Source organism: Staurois parvus, unplaced genomic scaffold, assembly GCF_062004578.1.
Source record: "Staurois parvus isolate SC_StPar_1 unplaced genomic scaffold, SC_StPar_1.0 ptg000525l, whole genome shotgun sequence".
In the NCBI taxonomy this organism is placed as follows: Eukaryota; Metazoa; Chordata; class Amphibia; order Anura; family Ranidae; genus Staurois; species Staurois parvus.
Window position 1 is genome coordinate 6,235,640 of NW_028318321.1, and position 26,385 is coordinate 6,262,024.

The 26,385-nt window shown below is 40.3% G+C and overlaps 1 protein-coding gene across 2 annotated transcripts in view; it reads right to left on the minus strand.

Annotated features, from left to right (window-relative positions):
- DNTT (DNA nucleotidylexotransferase) overlaps positions 1–26,385 on the minus strand; it is a 432,122-nt gene that overhangs the window by 402,544 nt on the left and 3,193 nt on the right. For both annotated transcript variants that reach the window (XM_089690283.1, XM_089690284.1), the window contains exon 2: positions 5,428–5,602. In XM_089690283.1, the coding sequence (XP_089546409.1) occupies positions 5,428–5,602 (175 nt within the window). The remainder of the gene's footprint in view (positions 1–5,427; positions 5,603–26,385) is intronic.

Sequence of the window (26,385 nt, forward strand, 5' to 3'; positions counted from 1 at the left end):
CTGGTATAGCGTACGCACTTCATATGTTAATTGCAAGAGAGGTGCACATCTATCATATACCGGAGTAAAATACAAAGGGATAATTATACCAGTCATGACATATTCTGACTGATAAGATTTATCATTATTGCACCCGAATTTATAGCCTGTTAAGGAAATTTTTCCCTATTAAAATGCCAATAGCAAATCACTTACAAACCGACTCATTCATATGAAAAGGTCGTTTGGCAATGGGATTCATATACTACTAGAGACAATTTCAATTTAAACTTCATGTTCATTCACTAAATCTTTAACACCAAAACAAGATCTGTATTAAAATGGATTCATTTTTGATTCCCAAATTATAACCATGTGGAATGAGATTCCAAGTGTCTCAAACTTGGTTTAAAGAGAGCCTGTCAAGTACTAAAATGCTTTCAACAAAGGATGGGGTTTATTTACTAAAGCTGGTTCACTCAGAATCTTGTGCACTTCAACATGGAAACAAATCAGCTTCCAGTTTGTATTGCTAAAGCTGCATTGAACAAACTGAGGTTAAAAGCTGATTGGCTACCATTCACCAGATTCTGAGTGAACCAGCTTTTGTAAATCTTCCCCAGCATACTTACAGTAGCTCTCCTGTCACCCGTGTTGCTCAATGGTCCAACCCAGTCCACTGGGAGTGTCGATCTCTGTGGTCCAATCTCAACTCCATTGGCCTAAAAAGGGGAGAACCATTGAGAACTGTAGGGGTCCAAGGAGATCATTAAGCAGTGCAGGCAGCAGTAGAAGTAAGTATTCAGCCTCTTCTTTACAGGTTTGTCCTTAGCTTGTAATAGTGCTAGAACTAGCTAGTTAGGTGCTGCCCTGGATGAGAGGGCTGGGGTTAACTTAGTTCCTGGGTTATTTTTTGGTAGGATCTTTGGGTCCCACCCACTGCAACTGTGGGTATAAATAGGGTCAGTGGAGACCTTAGAGAAAGAAGTAGGCTATCAAAAGTCAGAGGAAGATGGCAATGCTAGACCTGAGCTGAAGCATCTGAGCAGTAGATCGCAGCAGAATAACGCTGTATTCACTGTGCAAATCAGTATGTGATTTGAGGAAAACCCTGCATAACAGGTAAAAGAGGAGGAAAAAAGCATGGGAGTAGTGATGGGCCAAACACCCACTGTTTGGTTCGTGGACGAACATTCGAACATAATGAAAGTTCGACCGCAAACTTGTGCAGGGGAATAGGGTTCACTTGATCATCCGTAAGTCCAAGACTGATCAGTTGGGGCATGGGGCTTGTGCGGAATCGGGGCCGATTTACCATGCTTCGTCTTGTCCAGTTAGCGCTGTGCAGGAGTGGTTGCAATGTTGGCTGGTGGGACTGGGACCCTTTTTCTTACATCTGGATGGCTCTGCTTTATCCAGCTGTCAGTTCACTGCAGTTTTACACAAATGTTTGTGGTCCGCTGGCTTCCAGACTAAGGATTTCTCATCCCATTCGTTTAGAGTAGGGGTTGCTACTGAAGTGGCCCATTGGGGCCTGAAGGAATAAGCTCTTCAGCGCATCAGTCACTGAGAGTTGCAGCATTTCTGGCTTTACATTCGTCCTCATCTGTTATAGTTTACATGGTTGCGTCGGTGGAGTTTGCGCATGTTGAGCTCTGGAGTGGTGTGGGGGCATGGATCCCCTACCCCATTTTTCTATCTTCTCTCTCCATCCAATTTTCTGTGTATTTCTGTTAAGTTAATAAATATTTGGTCTTGCACTATTGCTTTGCAAGTTTTACTCATTTTATCTTTCAGGCACATCTGCTTGTTTGGTTTGGATCCTTGGCCATTCGTATGTCTTTTGGAGTGCCAAGAGGGCAGATGTAAGACTTGAGGGCTTCCAGTTAGGTTTCCTTAGGCAGGAGGTTAGGGTGCAGTGGATTGGGATCCCGGACATGTTATGGCCTAGGGTTTTACTGGAGGTTCACCGCTTTGCCAGGCTGGATAGGCCCCCTGACATTCTTCTTTTGCATGTTGCTGGTAATGACTTGGGGCTGCTCTCCATGCGTGACCTGATCCGCGATATAAAATTTGACTTCTTGCGCTTGAGTTCATCTTTCCCCGAGAGTATTATTGTATAGTCTGATATTGTGTCCACAACCTGTCGGCGCATGGCTCGAACTGTTGAGAGGTTAAACAAAGCTAGGATCGAGGTCAATAAGTAGGTGGCCAGGTTTTGTTTTCAGAACGGGGGCTTGCAAGTTCGCCATTTGGAACTGGAGTAGGATACTTTTCTGTATTTGCGCGGTTCTCGCATTCACCTTAACACAGTCAGCATAGACAAGTGGTTTTTGGGCCTGCAGGATGGCATACAGAGAGCAGTTCGGGTTTGGAGGGCCGCCCAAGCATAAGGTTTCATGCGTGGACGCCAGTGGCAGGGGATCTTTTAAGGCAGTGACTGGTAAAATTGTTGGAGAATGAGTGGGTTGAGCCCATCTCAGGTATGGATGTACCTTCCCTAGTTAAGTGAAGGAGTAATGTATTAAGAGTCATTCAGCTGTATTGAGATTATCTGGATAGTAAATTGTCCTCAAACCGGTGTGTTTGCGCTGGGGGCCTTCAAGTCTATGTGGTGGTAGATGTAGCCAGTTGGTTAAATACAAGTTGCTTTAAAAGACCTTTAGACTTTAAGGAGGTTGATTACTGTAATTACATTGTGGTCAGTGATGTTCACATATTTAAAAAAGTAAGATGTAAGTTTTAATAAAGTTGCATTTTATTGTTCTTTCCAATAAAATGGCTGCTAAATTGTTTCTTCCCAAAGTTCACCTTTAGGTCTTGTTTACACCACAATTACTGCAATCAGTGTGAAGTTCCGCATGCTCGTTCACATGCATTAGTAATGTGTTTGTGGTGTGTTTGCAGTGAAATTTTTTGGTGTGTTTTCAGTGCATTTGTGATGCGTGTTCAGGCATTATTTATGATTGCATTTACATGCACTTGCAGTATGCTTATGTGCATTTCGGTGCTTTCTGTAAAAAAAAATGCTGTACTTTTTTCAAATGCACATATGCATTCATACTGTGTTTAAACATATATGTGATAGCATTCCGTGTAAAAGAGCCCTTTAAGTAGAATTCCAGACAAAAACTACAAGATAAAAAATAAATAAGCCACTTAAAGATAAAATGAAAAAAATAGCTTTTGCCTTTTCGACTTCAGTCCAGTACTCCCCCACAGTACTTATCTTCTGCCACTAAATGTCCTCGGTCTGATGGCCAGCATCAATTTAACTGGCTGGACAATATTAAAATGCAAATGTGCAGGATTCCTACCATTGTTTGCTTTTTTCCTTCATAATAATGAAACTAAATATGTAGAAAGCATTGTACATTTCCTTTAAATAATACGTCTTTGATAAGTTGTGCTGCTTTTGAAAAGCTGTTGCAATTGGGCGAAAAGTTTACCGTATTTTACTTGACCTTATCCACATTTTGAATGCATTGAAAGTTTAGTCAAAGTACCTCAGGACAAGCAGTTATGTTCTAAAGTTTAAAAAAAAATAACATCATTAGGCGTGCACCAACCCTGCATGAGACCGCTGACCTTATTACCATTTTAATAAGACCGGCTGTTGTGGGGAAATAAGGACCAAGTGCTCATTTGAATTGCATATCCTGTACTACGAAGTTTTCACTCTCTGAGTTTTGGAACAAAAAAAAGTAACCACCATTAAACCTACAGGAAGCCAATGTTGTAAGCAGTATTAATAATAAATATCAGTGATTGTCAGGAAAGCTATACTCCAGCCTTCCCACACAGCAGATGCCCATTGGAGAGAAGCACACAATGACAATAGTAATTTTGGTTGAATTTCTTATTGACATGCACATATTTACACTCTGCCTTCAGCAGCAGGTCTTACTTGAGCATGGCAATCAACTTCTTGTTGCTGAGAGAGAAAACACATTTTTTGGCCTGCGATTGTTTTAGGCCTGACAGCAAGGCTCCATCTGCTGTGTTGCTTCTACTTTGTCGGTTTAAATGAAGTGGTGGTTGCAATATTCAAATGAATAACAATACTTAAAGTATATGTGAAAACACAGTCATTAAAATTTCACATAAGCTTCAACTCGTTAATGGCATTTCAAAAGCCATTTTATTAAAAGCGGAATTAATCTCCAGCAAAAAATAAAAAATTGGACCCCAGAAGCTTTTAGCCATGATGTGCTATTATGCACGTTATATTAGCACATTATGGCAGACTTTTCTTGTATATGATCCCCTCCAGAGCTGGAATGTCAGTGCTCCCGTCAGTCATGAGCCCTCCATCTTTTCCAGGTCTTGCTTCCAGGTTCAAACTCTTTGGCCACTTGATTGGCCAGGCCAAGATAACATCATTTCCAAGCAGACGTATGTGAGTCATGCCATCTATGCACAAAGTTGTGCTGTATATATACGCTGGGCCGCACTTGCATGGCTCAGTGTACACAAACGCTATTAACAGTGATGACAAAAGACACCAATAGGGTATCTTCTGTCGTAAAAATCCTAAATAGCAGCTACTTTTCCGTTTTTAAGTTTCATTCCAGTTTTAAAATCTGCATTGATCTCATTACAGCTGAATTCCAGGAAAAAATATTTTTGGATGTTTTAAAATGTAAGAAGTAGTGATGTGGGCCCAGGGGCGGACTGACAACTCATGGGGCCCCCGGGAAATAGAGGATCATGGGGCCCCTGTGTCCTTGCCCAAACTCAAAAAAGCCTATGAAAAAGGTACCAGGGGCATCTCATGGGGCCCCTACTGACCCCGGGCCCTCGGGCAGTGCCCGAGTTTCCAAATGGTCAGTCCGCCCCTGTGTGGGCCTTATATGTGGCTTTTGATGCATTCTCTAAAACTGCTAGTTTCATTCATACAATGTCTTGCATTCTGTGATTGGAGGAGGGGAGATTGACTATCATCCACCCATTCTCAAATCACAAAATGCCTTATATTCCATGAAAAGAAGAGGGTTTTATGAATAGAGGAGGTTGACAATAAGTGGCCAGCTATAAAAACTGTACTCTGACTGGAACTGTAAGTTTTTGTGGCAGATGTTTGGCACTTACCATGCAGGGGTGGCCAACCTGCGGCTCTCCAGCTGCTGCAGGACTACAAGTTCCATCATGCCTCTGCAAGTCAGTAACTTCCCATCTTTGCAATGCCTCATGGGAAATGTAGTTCCACAACAGCTGGAGAGCCACAGGTTAGCCACCCCTGCATAGTGTATGGAAGTAATGAAGGAGACCATTTTAGTGAATGCAGCAACAGCCACACATGGAGCATATATCATTAGTGGTAACTTATTCTTACATTGTAAATGTCCAGAATGAGTTCTGCCCCGTGTTTCTGTGGTATTTCTCAGTACAGATTTCCTTTAAGTCATATAAACATTAGAACAGTGACAATGTGAATAGGGTGCTCACCGTGAGTTGGTGCCGGCTTTCTATTTGTATGGGACATCCAGCTCCCATACACTCCGTGAACCAAGAGATGTCCACAATCTGACTTTTAACAACATTGTCCAGGTTCTTGGATTGCAGCCACCTCACGACTTCAGCCCCAGAGTTGTTCTCAGCCACAATATGGGTGACACAATCTCTGAAAGGAAAGAGAGGAAGAGTAATATTTAACAAGGGGTTTAAATACAAAAGAAAGTTGTTGTATAAAACACAATGTGCTTAAAAGTAATTTAAAGCTGAACCCCAGCCAGACAGCTAAATTCACAGGTGAAATACATACAAGGAAGCAGTTTTACCTACCAAATAATTTGCATCTCTGTCCATCCAGCCCTGGGATTTACACAGCTCTGTCACAAAAGAAATTCAGTAGCACTGAAGAGTAGAGTAGGTCTGATTCTTCCTCCAGCCTGTGACTGGACAGTGAAAGGAGAAGAAGCAGACTAATAAGCCCATCTCTCTGTCACCATGCTGTCATCTCCTGTTAGCATGCTCCATGCACTGCAGCACATCTGATGGGACTCCAGTCATGACCCTTCTCCTAGTCCAGGGATGGGCAACTGTGGCCCTCCAGCTTTTGTAGAACTACAAGTCCCGTGAGGCATTGCAAAACTGACAGTTACAAGCATGACTCCCAAAGGCAGAGGCATGATGGGGCTTGTAGTTCACAAACAGCTGGAGGGCCACAGTTGCCCACCCCTGTCCTAGTCTAATCTCTGCTGTATAGGGACTGTAAGAGTCTGATTTAAATCCAAACACATTGCTTGCAGTTAAAAAAATACATTAAATTATGTATTAATGTATACAGAGCTGCATTCATTTGTTCCTTGTATATCTGTCTGGAGCTCAGTAATTTCGATTTCAATACTGAGCGTTTTCACCCCCTTCCTGCCCAGCCTAATTTTCAGCTTTCAGTGCCCTCACACTTTGAATGACAACACTGTAAAATAACATTTGTATCATTTTGTTTGCACAAATAGAGCTTTCTTTTGGTGGTATTTAATCACCACTTGTTTTTTTCTCCTTGTTAAATAAACAAAAAAAGTCAGAACATTTTGAAAAAAGACGTTTTTCTTGGTTTCTGTTATAAAACTTTTGCAAATAAATAATCTTTCTCCATAAATTTGGGTCAAAATGTATTTTGCTACATTTCTTTGGTAAAAATAACCCAAATCAGTGTATATAATATTTAGTCTGTAGGAAAGTTATAGAGTCCACAAACTATGTAAATATATATATTTGAAAATTGATCAATCCTGATGTACTGATGACCTATCTAATTTCTTGTTAAAGATACCCTGTAGGGTCTCCAAAGATATTATAGACCTCTCAGGACCCTACAAGACATTAGAGACTGTGCAACAGAAGAAGCATTAGGCCAGCTGTATAGGGGAGCAAAAAATGTCACTTTTCTATGGATCTGAACACAGATGCGTGGTTGTCTATGACACAATGTACACAGCTGTATAAAGATCAGTAAAGCAGCGCTTTGTAAGAAAAAAAATTGATGTTTGGCTACAGTAGAAACACAGAAATGTAGAAGAGTGATGGCAGAAAATAGATCAAGTCGTCTGCCCCCGTGTCACGCTTACCACTAGCACAGGTGGTCAGGCACTATAGCTAGCTTCTGTGTTCTTCACCTATAGCAGCTCCCTTTCCCACAAGGCAAGCAAGCCTACCGGTACACTACACAATGCTATAGTGTTTGACCACCATGCCGAGGCGGGCGTGAACTGAGCAAAGCAAACAGGTACTTGCAGTTGGCAGACAGGCAGAATAGTTCAATGACAGTCCAGGTCAAAAGGCAGGCAGAGTTCAGAGAATAGTCGATATCCAATCCGAAGTCATCAATAAGGGAATCCAGACAGCTGAGCAGGACAGACAAACAGGGAGCTTGAACACGTGTAACCAGCAATATCACAAGAATGAGTCTGCAGGCTTGGCTGGCTTACATCAGGTTTGGTCTCAACTCAGAGACTGGCCACTTTATTCCCCTTGCAAGAGCACAGACAGACAGGGATGCATCATAGCTAAAACCAGTATGCTGGAATAGATCAACAGCTATCAAAGAATAGGAGTGTTTATACACTCCTGACACCCAGATACTAACAGTAATAGTAATTTTACATACAATTAAATAGTAGTAATTTATGTCTGTATACTCAAGTGCATGCACATGAGGGTATACATGTATAGGCGCACGTTAGAGCACTGGCTGAACATGAAATTATCAGGTTTCCTCCCATTACCACTATACATCCAATAGGACAATATTTTCATAGTTCCTGGGCCCCATAAGTTCAACAGGGGGGCCCAGAGCAGCAGGGAAGCGCAATTTCTGATACTGATCCCCCTGTGGACCCCCATCCATTTGCTGTCCTGTCACAGCAAGTATGCCTTGCAAATAAGCTGATGGAAGAAGCCAGCCCAGCGTAAGGCCTGAAAGCAGCTGCAACCTATTAAGTTACAGGAACAGGACAGCGTGAGTACTTCTACACCGCCTATTCCAAAGAAGGGAGAGGGCGGTCAGATGAAATACCCAACTAGTTCTCCCTGGGACTACTTCACTGTACATCTCAGAATCTTTCTCAGGGATACCCCCAGGACAGCCGGTGGATGAGGAGTTTTTCATCTGGGGTCTGTGGAAGTTCACCAAAGCAGACCCAGTGCTCCTTAGAGAGATTGTTTGCTGATTTTTGTCATCCTCAAAGTTGTACAGTTCCTTGGACATCCGATATACCCCTAGACCCCATCCAAGTTGTTAACCCCTAATAAAAACAAAACCAAGCTCAAGGACTATTTTACTTACTTCAGATGAGAGTGTTAGAATATGCATGTTGCTTGGCTGTGCAGGGCTTAGAGGGAACCCACAAACTCAGCGACCCTCAAGAGGGTAGCGCTACAGGTACATAAAAATTGAGCACGTAAACTACACATGATTTTGACTCCCATTCCAATGACCACCTATGCTCTGTGTTCTGAGGACATCTTCATGTAAAGCTAGACTGACCATCATGCAGCTTGTCCTCTGATCACACTCTGCTTGCTTCACATGAACATAAACTAGATCATTCTAATCTCTCTCAGACCAAGGCCTCATTCACAGTATATGTGCATAAAAACTGATGGAAAATACATGCAGATTTGACTTGCACAGAATATTTTGACCTTGTTCACACCATGTGCAGAGCCGTACATTTTTCTAACATAGGTCTCTGCAAAGACATAAAGAAAACAATTGATTTCTATGTGACCTGTTCACGCCACAATGTTGGGTTGGTGATGAGTTCTAATATTTATGCTATTATTTAATGCCATGAATACAATAATTGTTGTTATATCTACAGCCAATGTTCTATGAGCTGTAGATCTAAAAAGTCTTTTTAGGAGTTCCCCAAAATCTCAAACTTTTTGCCAAGGGCTCCTTCAGAGTAAAAAGGTTAAGAGACATTGCTTTAAGGGACATGTAAACCCAACATTTCATGTTCCTGATATGTGCCTGCTGTACAATGTACTTGTATAAAAAAAAGTAGTCCCTCTGCTTTCTTATTAAAAACAGACCACATTAGGAATGAGAGAAGAGCATGGTCAGTTTGCTGGCTGTGCTGGGAACTCAGTCTCCTCCAACAATCAGACTTTTTCTCACCCCCCCCCCCCCTCCTCTTCAATACATGTATACTTAATTTGTTAATAAATACAGTAAATATGTACAAGCCAATGACACATTCCAATAATAAAGTTACATATATCAAAAATCAATAAAGTGACATATTGCATATTTTGGATGCTATATGTCACAGTCACTTGATTGATTTTTGAGAGAAAAATCAGGCGATACACAGAGATAAGTTGTACCTGTTTATCTATACCCGTCTTTCCCTTACATCCATTCAAAATGCAGACTTTACACAGGATCTCTTAGTTCTAAAAAGCAGGGGGGTGGGGAGCTGAAGTTACACCAGAAAAGAAAGCTCTAAGGGCTGAATGGAGAGAAGAGACACACCCCTTCACACAGCACACAGGAACAGAGCTGAGGCTGTCAGTCACAGGCTGTGCCCTCCCCATCACCATTTTTCTCTGGGTGTCAGGAAAATTCATCAGAAGCGACTCATGCTTATTGGATGGAGGTAGTGGAGAGAAATATTGTTTAGTGCTCGGTATTGAGACAAGTACACACTAAAGAGGGATATGCATTGTTCATATTTCATGTCTGAGGTTTACAACCATTTTAAAGTGGAGCTTCAGTCTCCCCCCAGTAAATTAAAAGTCAGCAGCTACAAATACTGTAGCTGCTGACTTTTAATAAAAGGACACTTACCTATCCAGGGATCAAGTGACATCCTTACCTGAGCCAGTTCTTCACCAGTTTCAGGTCCCCAGCGCCCGCATGTTTACTAAGGGAAATAGGCTGTGAAGCCACAAGGCTTCCTACTGCACTTATGTGTGCCACACTACGCTTTGTGAATGGTCCCACAGTCTTCTAGGACCTGTGACATGTCCCAGAAGGTTGGGGAAGAGAACTTCCTGTGGATCCACCGCGGTGATCAAACTGGAAGGGGGATTGGGTACCTGTCCAAAACCAGGTACCTGCTGCTCCCAAAGAAAAGTTTACAAAAGTGGTAGAGGGGGTGGAGGTGGCGGAAAAGCAAAACTTTCCATTTTAGCTGAAGTTCCTTTTAACTGCAATTCAGAAAGGTCAGGTCACCACCAAGGCTTTGCTATCTGGTAGGGTTCTGAATATCTCAGGACATTTCACCGTCTACAGCTTGTACTTCTTATTACCAAGGCTTCACATTAAACAGAAGATATATCACAAATGAGGCAATGCTACTATTTTATGAACAAGAGCATGTCTTAGTAAATAATGAATAATTAATAGGACAGAATTTGGACAACGGGAGCTTTGTTAATGTATGAATCTAATACATCAAACAGAAGCGTAGCTGATGCGACTTTCTGGTGTAAAATCTTCCTTTTGTGCCGATTTTTATTACAGAAGGGAACTTCAATTTTTCTACTTCCATTTACAGAGAGTAAATCTGACTTGCCAACACGAACAAATTGCACACATTCCTCTTATTCTTAATGAGTTCATAAAAAGTCATGAAAATATGAATATTTTAAGACATATTTATTCCTCCTAGGCAGCACTTTCAATTCTAGGTAAGGGTTTTAAAATGCTTTTCTCACAAATGTCGCTTCTTTCCAGCAATTGCTGTTGAAAATATTGTATTCCTGTAGGAAAGGTTCTTATTACCGAGTCCAGGGTGTCATGCTTCTCCTGCACAAACCAAAAGTCACATTTATGGGTGAAATGTATTAGCTGCCTCACGGCGACGGTAACCCGTTGCAATTAGTCAAATAGTTTCATATTTTTTAGATGAGTCATGGACTGAAACAAATACGATCTTTGGCAGTCAAACTGAATTTCTCTGTGTCCCTGCATTTTCTAAAGCAGAACTAAACTCACCGACTGTTTAACCAAAACAATTCCAGTCAAGGCATGCCATGAGTGGTAACTGTCACAGTTGCTTGTGCTTTCATCCAAACTGTCAAGTCATCATATGACTATTAACCTTTACAATTAGCCCTCCACTAGCTGGAATTGCAACAGTTAACCTAACTTTATAAATTAACCCTTACAGGATAAACAGCCTACCACAATGTATTGAGCCCCAGCTAAAATCAGTGCCCTGATTATCAGTGTAGCCCCAGCAGTGCCCATAATTGCCACCTGTCACTGCCCATAAATGCCACAACCCAGTGCCCATCAGTGCACATCAATGCCACATATCAGTGCCCATCAGAGCTGCCTTTCAGGGCTGCCTATCAGTGCCAGCCAGTGACGCCTATCAGTGCCACCTATCAGTGCCCATCAGTGATGCCTATCAGTGCCAGCCAGTGACACCTATCAGTGCCCATCAGTGATGCCTGTCAGTGCCAGTCAGTGCCACCTATCAGTTCCAATCAGTGCTGCCTATCAGTGCCAGTCAGTGCCTCCTCATCAGTGCCGCCTATCAATGCCCATCAGTGATGCCTATCAATGCCCACCAGTGATGCCTATTAGTTCCTCGTCATCAGTGTCCATCAGTGATGCCTATCAATGCCCACCAGTGCAGCCTATCAATGCCCATCACTGCAGCCTCATTAGCGCACAACAGTAAAGGAGAAAAATTACTTATTTACAAACTTGTATAACTTCTTTTTTTTTTAATTTTCAGTCTTTTTAGTTTGTTTAGCAAAAAATAAAAAATCCAGTGGTGATTAAATACCTCCAAAAAAAACCTCTAATTGTCTAAAGAAAATGCTAAAAATGTTGTTATTGTACAGTGTTGCATGACCGTGCAATTGTCATTCAAAGCGAGACAGCGCTGAAAGCTGAAAATTGGCCTGGGCAGGAAGGGGGTGAAAGTGTCTGGTAGGCAAGTGATTAAAAAACATGATTTTTGACTTACATGTAAAATCTATTTCTTTGAGTACAGTATAGGACATAGGCAAATGCAGAGATGACTGGGTAACAGGCAGGTACCTTCAGATGATTGGACACTGGCAACAAACGCTGTGAGGCCTCCCATACAACCCCTCTTGCTCTAAGCAAGTTCTGCACTCAAGGTCCATGGAATGGAGGGTGGCTTGTGTCCTGTACTGTGCTTCAACATATGGGTTCTACAGGTAAGTCAAAAATCTCATTTTCTCATTCATACTGTACAGTACAGCATACAGGCAGATTCAAAGACGATTAGGACGTCCCCTAGAAATACCAAGGGTGGAGGGGTAGGGTTGAAAATGGCAACAAAACCAGTCAACATACCCCTCACAAGAAAAACAAAAAAGAAAGCCAGACGCCACTCAAACAACCACATGCATGGAAGAAGGGGGGCTGGCCAATGGATGAACCTGGACACAAATCTCACCTAAGGAGGAGGGGGACCCTACTAAGGGAGCATGGCACACACATGGTATTTAATAACAATCCTGCACATAATATCCTCACCGTAAATAATAGGGAGTAAACCAGCACACCTCACCTTTGCCCACTTCAGTAGGGCATACCCCCCTCAGGAACCAGGTCACAACGTTGCGTATCGCCACTGCCCTTAACCTGTATATAGTGCCCTTCTTAGTGCAGAATACAGTGTCTGAAGTGACTTTACAGGCTAGTCCCGTAGCTTTTTTTGGTGGGGTCAGGGTACGGCCCCCAATGCTCTCACCATGGGACATTGCATAAAATGTCGCTTTGGCCAAAGAAAGTTGACTGAAGATTTCAGTAAGTGCAACTGACACTAAAATACAATCAGTAGAGAAAATACATTCAACACCTAAAGACACTAACAAAAAACTGAGTATTGCTGGGAGTGGGAGGGGTTATACGGGGGTCCTCACTGAGTTTTTTTGCCAGTGTCCAATCACTTGCCTGTGTCCTATACTACATAAACAACACATTTTTTTTTGTTTTTCTGAGGTACAAAACACGGGAGATATGGATATTTATCTGCTAATACAAGAATCGATAACTTGCAAGTCTACTGGTGTTATTGGATAACCCGAGCCTGCCTTTCTTACCAAATAGCTCTCTATCATATCAGGGAAATTTCTTTTAGTAGGGAAGGTGTCAGGTTAGGGAAAAGAAAGTTTGCTTTGACGTTGGTAAATTAAATGTATAGTTTTAATAGTTTTGTTTAACACGTACTGTAAAATTGTAGATCTCAGAATAGGGTGCTTACGTATAATAGAAAAAAATAAGAGCTTTTCCATCATTTTTTAATAAAACATTGCCTTCAGCTGCATTACTACCAATGACAAAGTCACAGTTCAATTAAGAACACAATCCATATATAAGAGAAACAACATCCTGCCATCTACTGTTGGTTTCTAACAACTGCTATGACTAGTGCTGCTTGTGGGGGAATTTTCTTACGAGATGTTCCATAAGAGCTAAAGCCTTGAGTTCCAAATATAATCTCATCCAAAAACCTTTTAACCGTTAAATATAAAGCAGTGAAAGAATAAGCATAAAGAGCAGCCCTGCCATATAAAGCATGGTGTCATATACAGTATGTATACCTTGTTAAACCCATAACATTTCTGAATTAAAGTATTCGTAAATTATTGGACCTAAACTGTTAGATTTGCTATAGCATTATTAGTTGTGATAGTGACTGCAGCTAATTGGTCAGCATTTTTAGCCTGACACCTATAATTTCTCAGTCGAATTTTGTCAGGTGGTGGAAGCAAGGCCACCCTCGGGTTGAAATTTGGCCTTAGTTTATCACCACATTAATGTAGAATGAAAGGCAAAACTTTTTTTCATTTTGGATAGAGCAAGGGAGGGTTATAATAAGCTTATGACCTTTTTTTTTTTACCATGTGCCTATATCCTATTGGGAAGATTTTCCTTCACTTACTCTCTCACAGCCAAAACAAGTGAGAAGAAATCCTATAGAGTCACCAAGGTCATCGGAACTTTGGGATTTCCTTTCACATTGATAATGGTAAATAGGACAAATAAGGAGGGTGAATCTCCATAATGGCGGCACAGACAGCAAAAAAAAACAAAAAAATTAATGCTCCCCCTCCCACCATTCTATCCAAAACTAAATATTAAAAAGAAAAAGGTTTTACCTTTAGTTATAGTTTAATGAACCTGCCTACTTATTCCTGTCTGTGGGAAGTTGCAGATTTGTGTGGCAGCAGTAAAGACACAGAGTCGGGTTGCAATAAAATTTGGAACTCGTATTAAATAGAATGCAAAATATAAACATCCCTAGCAGGAGAACACCGTTTGGAGATAACACTCATACTTCAGTTTACAGGCAGAGATACAGCAGGAAGAGATGCACTGACAGTGTCTGTTTCAGACTGTGAAGTGCGGCTTGGCCAGTCTGGTCCCAAAAGGCAAGGCTTCCTTGAAGATAGTGGATCCCTAACCTGACTCTACTCGTCAGGAATCTTTCCTTGCCACTTTCCCTGTCAGATAGGGTCTCTCTCCCTATTCTACCCACTTCGCAATAGTGCGCCAAACCCTGGGGCTTATATAGACCCTACTGATCCAAGATGGCTACCAGACGTCACAAGGATGCAGTGTAGCTCACCGGCACACTGCTCCAACCCCCAGGAAACCACAGAGAAACAAGGTTTCCCATGACTTCCTTTCCAGGCTGTGGTAGCACTCATTTGAGCTCCATATACAGTGTAGAAAACAGACTGCACCTACCTACATGCCTGGCCGAGTAAACAAAAGTCTAAAACACAATTCCTGCCAAAACATTTTATTTTGTTTGGATACAGTAGGGAGGGTCCATTTTCATTGCAGTTTGCATTCTTGCTGGGGAGGATTCTTCCCACTTTCTCTAATCACTAGAAATTAGTGGAAATATCTACAATGAAGACACAGACAAAACAACATTTTAGTAGAGTTGTGAAGACTTAAAACCTCTACCAAGATTTTTTTGGGGTTCTTTTTGCTTGGCACCTTCCTGCCCTAGTGACAACTGTTACTGTTTCATGTCCTAGTGTCACAGAAACATGAAGCGAAAGATCACCTCCGTAGGGTCACAGACATAAGTAAAACCCTGCCACAAATGTTCCAAGCCTTAAACAATCAGTTCCTCAATCAATAGTGCCATGCATTTAGTATTTTAACTTTACAGTACAAATACTCATTTGATTTTTCATAGAAAGAAAGTCAAACTTTCTGTTTAGAAGGCAAAGTAAAAAAAAATACCTAGGATAAAATAGGTTACTACATGTGTTACTTGGTAAAGGGTTAGTTCACCTTTATAGAAAAAATGTAAAGGTGGACACCAGATACCCTCCCCACCCCTGAGGTCCCAGATGTACTTACCTCCGGGGTTGCTGAGCTGTCAGCACCTCCACAGCTGCTCCAGGATTGAATCCCTGCTCTTTTCCCTCTTCTCTGTGCAGTACTTCCAGGATGGACCAGATCAATTCTGATTGACCAGCGCCATCACAGTGAATTGATCTGTTCTGTCCTAGAAGTGCTGCAAAGAGAAGGAGAAACGTAGAAATTTAAGATCCCTGAAGCGCTGGAGTGGCTGCAGGTATGCTGACAGTTTGGAAACTTCAGAGGTAAGTACAGGGTGATAGGGAGGATGTTAAATGTTAGTTCACCTTTATATCTTTCCTGTAAAAGTTAACTAACCCTTTAAGTATCATGAAAATATACAGTATGCAAATGTAAAAGGCACAGCATGGCCATGAACGCTAGGCAGCACAGTCAAGATCTGACCTACCTTTTCTCTACAGCAGTTAAGGAATACAATTTGGTCATGCACCGACCCCACCTGTGAAGGCGCAAGAACCAACTCATAAGGTCAACCACTGTCTCAAGCCTGATTGTGTCAGTGTTACCCCTTCCTCTCCAAGGCTGAACTTTGCTACGTAGGAAATTGCAACACTTAGAAACCTATAAGGATTTAGTAAATGATTATATAACCATGATAAATTGGAGGTATTTTATAGCCGCATATACTTCTGCTTTAAAGCAGGATGCTGATATCAAGAAAGATTAATGTATTTAGGCTTGTTCTATGCAAAAAAATAAATAAATTTAATCATTTTTTACATTTATTCATAACTGGATTAAATTACATTTTTATTTCTGCCTGGAGTTAAGGTTTCATATATAATCACACAAAGCCGATTAGTACACTTCAATCCATAGCAAATGCTTCAATTTCCTGTTTATCTGTAGCAAGAAATATGCAGCTTGTTACATTCTGTAAAAATACCACAGACCCCCGTCTGATTTTTCCTGTGCAATGAAAAATCAGTTGGAGAAGGAACGGCTGCTTCCTGTGGTTTATCTATTTGATATACAAAGATTCACATTAATTGTTGCCCATGTTGTAAAGCTGGGAATGTTATTATGTGCCATACCCACTGCTGTGGTGGAAGCAGAAGGGTTGCTGATGGCACTACTCCCCCGATACCTGTACAGCTGTGCCCATTTCTTGGCACACAGCAACAAACGCAGGGCACTCTGTGCTATACATAGCAGAAATGATAAAGCTGCATATTATGCAACTGCAAAATACCAGATGCTCCATAATGATACACGACAAGCTGCATTTTGACCTGTATTTCACAGTTTGCTACAGAGGCAGCTGACTTGGTTTATTAATGACCAGAAAAGTTACTTAGAATAATAGATCAAAGCTGCTAAAATATGATTCATGGTATAATACTCCTCACTGGACTGACATTACACAGGCTATCCCCCCTTCAGTCTATTATGAATGCTGCTGCTAGACTTATACACCTTACCAACCAATCAGTGACTGCTGCCCTTCTCTGCCAATCCCTTCACTGGCTTCCACCAACCCACCGTATAAAATTCAAAATACTAACCACAGCTTACAAAGCCATCCACAACACTGCCCCTAGCTACATCGCCAACCTCATCTGCAGATATCGCCCAAATCGCCCACTCCGCTCCTCCCAAGATATCTTCCTTTTTAGCCCCCTCATCACCTCCTCCCACGTTCACCTCCAGGACGTCTCCAGAGCCTCTCCCATCTTCTGGAACTCCTTGCCACAGTATGTCCGGTCAGCACCCACCCTGTCTGCCTTTAGGCGATCTTTGAAAACTCACTTATTCAGGGAAGCCTACCCCACCTCTACCTAAGAACTGTACTTGAATCACCTCCGCCAGATCATCCCTCGCAGCTATCACCTTTTGTATCACCTCCCCCTTCCTTTAGATTGTAAGCTCCATGAGCAGGGCCCTAATATTCCTTCTGTACTGAAATGTATTGTAATTGTACTGTCTCCCTTATATTGTAAAGTGCTGCGCAAACTGTTGGCGCTATATAAATCCTGTATAATATTAATAGTACCACTACCCAGGATAGCAGTTATATGGTAGGTGTGCTATGAGCTGTACCAAGGACGCCCTTCAGGGTGTAGAAGTTCAAATGAACAGGTCAAGAACAGGTTCAGGCATGGACCATTGGCCAGCAGTATAGAGGACACAAAGGTTTAAGAAGATGCTGAGCACCTCACAGTCAGAGTTTTGGTCAATATGAAAACATTATTTGCCAATACACCCTTATAATATGGGCTGTATCTACTATGCACTCATGGTCAAGAGTATAAAAAATGGATGCATTCTATGGGTTACCTGAGCATGGTCCAAGACGATACCTAGGTAACTTGTTGGCTAGAACCAAGCAGCGAGTTAGAGAGGGAAAGACCAAACCTGAAATATTCTAAGTTGTAAGGATTTTCTTTTTAGCTTCTTTTGGACATTTGTGGCTAAATTAATCAAATTAGTGCTGGGGCAATGTGTGTGCAGGGTAGATAGAGTAAAAAAGAAGACTATAGTTGGAGAACGGAGAAAACATTTCTCCTTCCTCTTGTCCCTTGGTCCTTTGTAGCGAATAGAAAATAGTCAGCAAACTTCCTCCAATAGCATATTTTTGTATAAGTTTTTACTAATACAATCACACTTGGTTTAGAGAAAGTAGAAATCATTTAATCATTCAGATGTGCACATGGACAGAGTGATGCCTGAATACTGCCCTGCCTATTCTTGAGCATTTTAAGATTACAGACCCCCAATGGATCACCCAGTATTTGTTCATACACCTTTCTCCAGATTGTCAAAATCATCTTCATAACCAACACTATTAGATATTAGTATGCCTTTAACAGCTTGGTGGTACATATCAATACATATGGATAGCTAGGAACAAACCAGCTGAAAGAAAACAAAAGAATACACAAGCTAGCTATCACTAGTGAGATTTTCTCTGTTTTCTGTGCTCATATACCTTATGCTTAAACCTCATAGCAGAACAAGCTGGAATTATTCAGTTCCTATGATACCTACATTAAAATTACAGATATAAAAGCAGCAGGAGAGTGAGCTGTCTTGAATAAGGTATGTTAACATGAAAATTTCCATTGCAAAGAGCAGCAATAAAATTTTATAAGCAAACAGGAGTTTACACTGTCAAAAGTTCTGCTGTAATCAATGTTTAGAGTGAACCTATAATTCCTATAAGCTGTGCAACCCTTTCCTCCCAAAAAATTGGAAATTGTGGCTATGACTCCAGAGACATCATTTTGTATACCATAAGCTGTGTTTGCATTTTAAAGACAAATAAGGCTTTTTATTTAGTACGCATTGGAGTTGATTTACTAAAACCAGAGAGTGCAAAATCTGAGGTAGCTGTGCATGGTAGCCAATCAGCTTGTAACTTCAGCTTGTTCATTTAAGTTTTGCCAACAAAAACTGAAAGCTGTGCAGAGCTGCACCATATTTTGCACTCTCCAGTTTAAGTAAATCAACCCCAATGCAATAAATCCCAAGTTCTGTTTTTTTATATTTTGAAAATGTACATTTTGAAAATAAATATTTTTAAATACTGTATTTGTACTGGCAATTACAGTGTTAAACAGATCTTCAGATGGCAGTGGTATCTGCAGCGCCACCTACAGGCTTAAGGCTGATTTTGTGAATGAAACTGCCAGTCTGCATATGATCTTTAGCGTGAACCTACAACCCACAGTCTCCCACAGTACACAGAATATGGAAATGCAATTATTTTAGTACATATAAACTGCTAAATACCTTTTCTCATCAGCAGTTAGAGCAGTCTTGTGACTTCAGCAGAGCACTGGTTAAAGCTTGTAGGAGGAGTATTCTTTCTGCTCTAGGAGGATGTGAAACCCTTGACCCTCTGCCTGGGCAGTGCTGATTTGCCCTGTGCTGATCACATGCACTCTTCCAAGAAAAAAAAAACCTCTCTAGCAATGCACACGAAACTGAGACTGTGCATGTGGCTAAGGATTCAGTCTGTATCAGGTGGTCAAATCAAAAAGAGGAGGGGCATAGAAGAAAGGATCAAACAGCCTTTTTATACAATGCAGAGGATTAACCCCTTTGGTTCCACAGTGAGTATAGCAAGCATTCTTGATTGCATATACAGAGTGATTTTACTGCTGTGGGTTTAGTAACACTTTAAGTTAGCAGGAAGTGATCCTTATTCAATTCCAAAGTTATAAAAAGTCTAAAATAATCTATAACATAATTGATTATTATTCTTACACAGTGCTATACTTGGTGGTCTTATCTGTGCTGTGTACGTGTAGGGGATTTCTACATACGTGTACATTTTGGCAATTAGTAGATGTGGACTACTAAATGTTAGCCTAAACACTTTACCCTTTCATGATCAGTGGTCATGGCACCATATAAACCCAGTCCAAACTTAGCAGCATCAGTATGTGGTCAATTTTTCTATAACTCTATGACTAATTTGTATACCTAAAACTTTCTATATATATCTTTTAAAGACAAATAAGCCTTTTATTATTTTTAAAACCTGAAAATGCATAGGAAAAAAATAAATAAAAATATATATATATATACAGTATATATATATATATATATATATATATATACACCTGTACCTGTACCTGTACACACACATATATACAGGTTTAGGAGTGTGTCTATGGGAATGTTTGACCATTCTTTCAGAAGCGCATTTATAAGGTCAGGCACTGATCTCAGAACAGAAAGCCTGGCTCACAGTCCCCACTCTAATCCATCCCAAAAGTGTTCTATCGGGTTCATGTCAGGACTCTGTGCAGGCCAGTCAAGTTCCTCCACCCCAAACGCACTCAGCCATGTCTCTATGGACCTTGCTTCATGCACTGGTGAGCAGTCATGTTGGAAGTGGAAGGGGCCATTCCCAAACTGTTCCCACAAAGTTGGGAGCATGAAAATGTCCAAAATGTCTTGGTATGCTGACACCTTAAGAGTTCCCTTCATTGGAACTAAGGGGCCAAGCCCAACCTCTTAAATATAGCCCCACATCATAATCCCCCTTCCACCAAACTTTATACTTGGCACAATGCAGTCAGGCAAGTACCGTTCTCCTGGCAACCACCAAACCCAGACACATCCATCAGACTTCCAGACAGAGAAGCGTAATGTGTCACTCCAGAGAACACATTTCCACTGCTCTAGAGTCCAGTGGCGGTGTGCTTTACTCCACTGCATTCCATGCTTTGCATTGCACTTAGTGATATAAGGCTTGGATGCAGCTGCTCAGCCATGGAAACCATTTCCATGAAGCTCTTTATGCACTGTTGTGCTAATCTGAAAGCCACATGAAGTTTGGAGGTCTTTAGCTATTGACTCTGCAGAAAGTTGGCGACGTCTGCGCACTGTGTGCTGACCCACCTCTCATATTACATGGCCTACCACTTCAGGGCTGAGTTGTTCCCGGTTGCTTCCACTTTGTTATAATATCACTAACGGTTGACCGTGGAATATTTAGTAGCAAGGAAATTTCACGGATGGACTTATTGCACAGGTGGCAACCTATCATGGTACCACACTTGAATTCACTGTGCTCCTGAGAGCGACCCATTACTTCACAAATGTTTGTAGAAGCAGACATTTTTGTGAAAACACCGCTAAACGTGGCAAAACACAGCTAAACACTAATGCAAAAACACTAAAAAAACTGACAAACTTTACACAGCTAATGTTACCAGTGTTATCAAAATGTCCAGTGTGCATGAGGACTTATGGTACACATTGAGGAGTGGGGGATTTTAGTGCAGCAGAGCCATTGCTCTCAGCTCCCTACAAGTAGTCAGAGGCTCTGTGGATTTTTGGCAGAATCAACTGGTATTTTTCGGTAGTTAGAATATGTTTAAAGACATACAGAATGGAGAAATGTACATGTTATGCAGAGAAGTAATGAATATGTTTTTTCCTGTTTGTCCAAACTTGCATTTTAAGACCAGCTGTAATTTTATGTACCTTTAAAGACTGTGACATGGTAGAGCCTGTATGGCTAAATATCCACTGTGTGAGTAAAAACTGCAATGTACTTAATTGGGGTTTGTGATAATCCACCTACATAAATGACTGTGATAAAGTTCAATGAGGCTACAAATTGAAAAGGCTGCAAACAGAAAGTGGGTCCTTATTATGTGTGATTTTAACTACCCAGGCCAGAACATCGAGGTTATTTGTTCTAGTAAATGATGCCGCTTTTTACTTACAATATAAAATGGCACCTTACACAAGAGATGAATGACCCTAGAGGGGAAGCTCTGCAGAATGTAGTCATTTGTAACAGAGCAGATTCCATATTAAAAGTGCAGGTCTTGAACATCTACACAATAGTCCCATTCATACTGTAAAATGTCAATTTGGTGTTAATTAAAATAAGGAACAAAGGAGATAAACATACTATCATTTTTTAGAAAACCAAAGTATAAAAAACTCACAGAAGCAAGTTGTTTTGCTGTTTGGAAGAGTGCACTGTAAAATAAAAAGGCAGTTGACCTAAATGAAAAATATGATAAAAATGAAAATACTGTAGCAAGGACATAGGAAGAACATTTTAGGAATAAAAGGAAACCAATATGACTAAATGGTTTGGAATTTTCTAAAGCATAAAATATATATTTTCAGTTGTCTAAAAGTTGAAGCCACTGAAAAGGAGACAAAAGGAATGTAATCAAATGTAATGTACTTTTCCACCTCCTCCCCCCTCCTCCAACACTTTTAGACACAATTTGTTTTTTTTTGGGGGGGGGGGAGCAGTTACCTAGTATTTCCACTGCCGTTCAATCGTCTAGGTGACAGTTACTCGATCCCACTTCCACTCAATCACCGAACACAGCGAATGACCGATTAGTGCACCGGCAGCTGCTGGCACCATGTGATTGCTGTGACCAATCATGACAATTGTACACAATGGATGGTGTTCATATGTGTCGATCTTTGTGATTGATCACAGTGACCACATGGTACAGACAGGAGCAATCACAGCCCATTTGTAATATATGATTATATGTGGCCAATCACAGCTAACAACAATAGTATGTTAAGCAAACATAGTGTGATCACTTCCCCAGAGTAGTACTATGTTACTACGGTAACCTTATATTGCTCTGGTCACAGTGTTTTTAAAAAAAATTTTTAAAAAAGAGAAAAATATAATGAAAAAGAGAAAAAATTTTTTTTATATACATACCATCACCAGTCAGTGTCCATAATCACCGCCACACCAGTCATATGATGACACTGTACTGCATTAGTGACAGTATGTAAAAAACAAAAGGTGAAAAAACATCTTTTTTTTATTCAAAATTTTTAATTCAATTAAAAAAATTGTGACAAGAGAATTACATTTTCAAAAAACTCATCAAGTCTTTTAATAAATACCTTGGACTGTCTGCTTTCCAAAAAGGGGTAATTTGGGGGATATTTGAACTGTCCTGGCATTTTTAGGCCTCAAGAAATTAGTACATCAGGACTGATCAATTTTCAAATATATATATATACCATAGTTTGTGAACTCTATAACTATAGACTAAATTATATACACTGACTTGGGTTATTTTCACCAAAGAATACTGTTTGGTCTAAATTTCTGAAGAAAGATTATTTATTTGCAAAATTTTATAACAGAAACTAAAACAAATGTTTTTTTTCTGTCTTTTTTCATTTATTTAACAAAAAATTAAAAACCCAGTGGTGATTAAATTCCACCAAAAGAAAGCAGAAAGCTCTATTAGTGTGAAAAAAAAAGATAAACTTTGATATGGGTACAGTGTTGCATGACCGCACAATTGTCATTCAAAGTGTGACAGCTCTGAAAGCTAAAAATTGGCCTGGACAGGAAGGGGGTAAAAGTGACCGTATTATAGTGGTTAATTTAGCAAAAGCATATTCTGAAAATCAGATTCTAATGATATTGTAATAAATGAAAACCCTGCAATTTTCAAGTAAATAAACGCGAGGAAAAAAGAAAATCAATAAAATATAAGATATAGATAAATATACTGTTGAAGATCAACACTGCAAGCGCTACCTGAAGCTCTGAAAATCCCCCAGTCTGCAGTCAGGTACCATACTTTAGGAACTTGTCTCGACTCCATGCTATATAGCAAGCAAAAGGAAAGGCCCCATACATGTTTTATAACACTTGGCTGGCTGGATGACAGTCCCTGACTTTGGCCATGCCCCTACCTACCATGTTTTGCCCCAATGGGCTTAATTGCAGGGGTCATTATTAACTAGCGCCGGTAGTATACATATATGTGTGGGTGTGTGGGTCTTAATGCCAAGAGGCTGCATATATGTGTACCAGAATGTAAACAGAACTGTGCTTAGAGCGCACGCCCTGCACACTCCTGACACAGTTACCGGCAGCTAATGGAAAGTTCCCAAACTCTACTTGCCATTGGGAGTTTTCCGATCATGTGGACACTGTGACAGCTAATTATGGCAGTTACATGATCAAAAACCCCACCTCCCAGCATCAGAAACCTCTAAAAGGGTTGGGGGCACCAGCATTAAGGGCTTAAGCATGTTGGGGTGAAATTTGTTGGATATACTGTATATGTTTTTTAATGGACTTTTATGACAGAATAAAAAATGTTTGGACTCCAGTCTATTTGTGTGATACCTCCGACTTCTCATACATTCTTCAGATTCTTATCCGAAAGACCCTGAAGGTCCTTCTGTGCATGTGAAGGTAGAGGAGACCAGACCAAGCTAAAAACTTAACAGGAAAAGTCAAGATTTTCGTGGATCTACTTATCATTTTGACAGGTGGTTTTCTTTGAAGGTAACCTCTACATATCTTTGTTGGAAGATATCAAGTGAACCTATTATTTTGCTTTGACATAATAAGAGAAAAAGATTGACTATATTTTTGCTTCATAACGGTCCTTTCTACAAATTAAAAGCCCAAGAGGGTCCCAGAGAATAATGAAGCCTGGACAGGAGTATGGATATGTCCAAGATGTTTTTTTTTTTTTTTTTAAACTAAAAACAGCGTTAAGAATATAAAGGTCAGCTAACTTACTAACTGACATTTAAAGTGGCCCCGTTTCCATCCTTTTCGGAACTGTTTACTGCAAACAGCATTTGGTAAAAAATATATAATTAAAAATAAAATAATTAGATTGAAAATAATGCACATTCTTAGAACATACAGTATGAGCAATGACCATGTAATTCTATGATAATTATCCTTAATATTTTTGGGCAGAAATCTAAATAAAGTATTTTGAAGTTTCAGAATGCAGTCATATTTGGGTGTATCATTTTGAACGTTCTCCAAAAATGTAATATGCTTGACAACCCAACCCAAGCCCAACTCTATCCAAAACATATTTGTTTTTTTCCACTCATTTCTTATCCTGCTGTCACAGGATTTGAAAGGTACCTGAAGTAAGGTCAAATCTCCCCAATTGGAAAGAAGAAATTAAAAACACGTCATTCCATCCTCTCAAATCTATCCCTCCCCAAAAAATGGCTGAAGTTTGGCTTTAAAGTGTTAATAACCCACAACAGTAAAATCAGCCTGCATATGCAGTAAAGCATGCTTGTTATACTCATTGTGGAACCTAAGGGGTTATTCCTCTGCATTGTGTAAAAAGACCGTTCATCCTGATTGCTCTGTTCCTCTCCTTGTTCAAGCGACCACCTCTTGTCTTCTGGTAAGACAGACTGAACCGTAAGCATTTTGCACATGTTCAGTTTGGTGTGTATTGCTAGAGAGGTTTTTTTTTCTTGGTAGAGTGCATGTGATCAATGCGTTTATTACTTGTGAGCCACTTATTATTCAGAATTAAATAATAATAAGGTTCACTGACATCAGTCACATCCTCATTCAATGTGCATAAACAGAAAAAAAGCCAATAAATGTGGCGCTCCCAAATCTGTGTTACTTATACGTTAAAAAACTAAATATTACCAATTAATTAGTGTGTAATTACCTATGAATCAAATTTAATTCAAACAGATACCATATTCCACAATAAACTAAATAATAAATGATATACTATAAATAATATATAATGATGGTGAATTTCTGTGACTTCTTTTTATAATTTTTCCATGCGCTCACCTCTCAGTAAGCCTAGTAAATAGGCTTACTACGCTTTTTGTTCACAGTAGGAACACTTGTAATATCCTCTAATGAGTAATGGATGGATATCCCTCCTGGATCTTCTCAGCCAGTGTCCCTGTCGGGATCTCTCCCTCCTTCCAAAGCCGCTCCTCTCCTCCTCCTTCCCTATCCTTGGTTATCCTCCTTATTAAAATGTATAGAGAAAAGAGAGGAACATAGTGCCTTATCCTTTTAAAATATTCTTTATTACTCCACCTAAGTATTGCACTTACAAGGTATAAAATTGTATATATGTGTTGAATACAAAGAAATATCTCTGCTGAGTGCGCCACACACTGTATAATCACCGTCCACCGGGTTTGTAGTGACGTCGTAGCCCCTTCCCTACGCATTACACCACAGGTCACGTGGCTTCATCAGGGGAATGTGATTGGACCGTCACTTCACCCATGCTTCTTTATATTTTCTGGGGAGAAAATGGCAGGGATCAGCAATATAAAGAAGCATGGGTGAAGTGACGGTCCAATATAAAACAGCATATAAAATGCTCATAGGCGCTCTTATTGCACAAGAGTTTATGAGAGTTTATGGGGATTTACTTTTCTAAGCGTTTTTTCCAAAACATTCCTTCTGCTCATTTTTCACTATAATCAATGTATACTTGAAAATGCTGAACGCTCCTAAACACTATGTTTATGAGCATTTATTAGTGTTTAGGTGCATTTATGAGCACTCAAGTACATTTTGAGCTCAAAAAAGTCTCTTCAGAGCATGACTTTGGAGGGGTTTTTTTCTGTCTCTAACTTCCTGAAAATGCCTATAGTGTGCATGGACATAGATTTACTAAAACTGGTGCAGCTGTACACAGTAACCAATCAGCTTCTACCTTCAATTAAGCTTTGACAATAAAACCTAGAAGCTGATTGGTTACTATGCACAGTTGCATCACATTCCGTATGCCCCAGTTTTATAAAATCTCTGCCATAGGCTAAAATAGAGGGGAGTT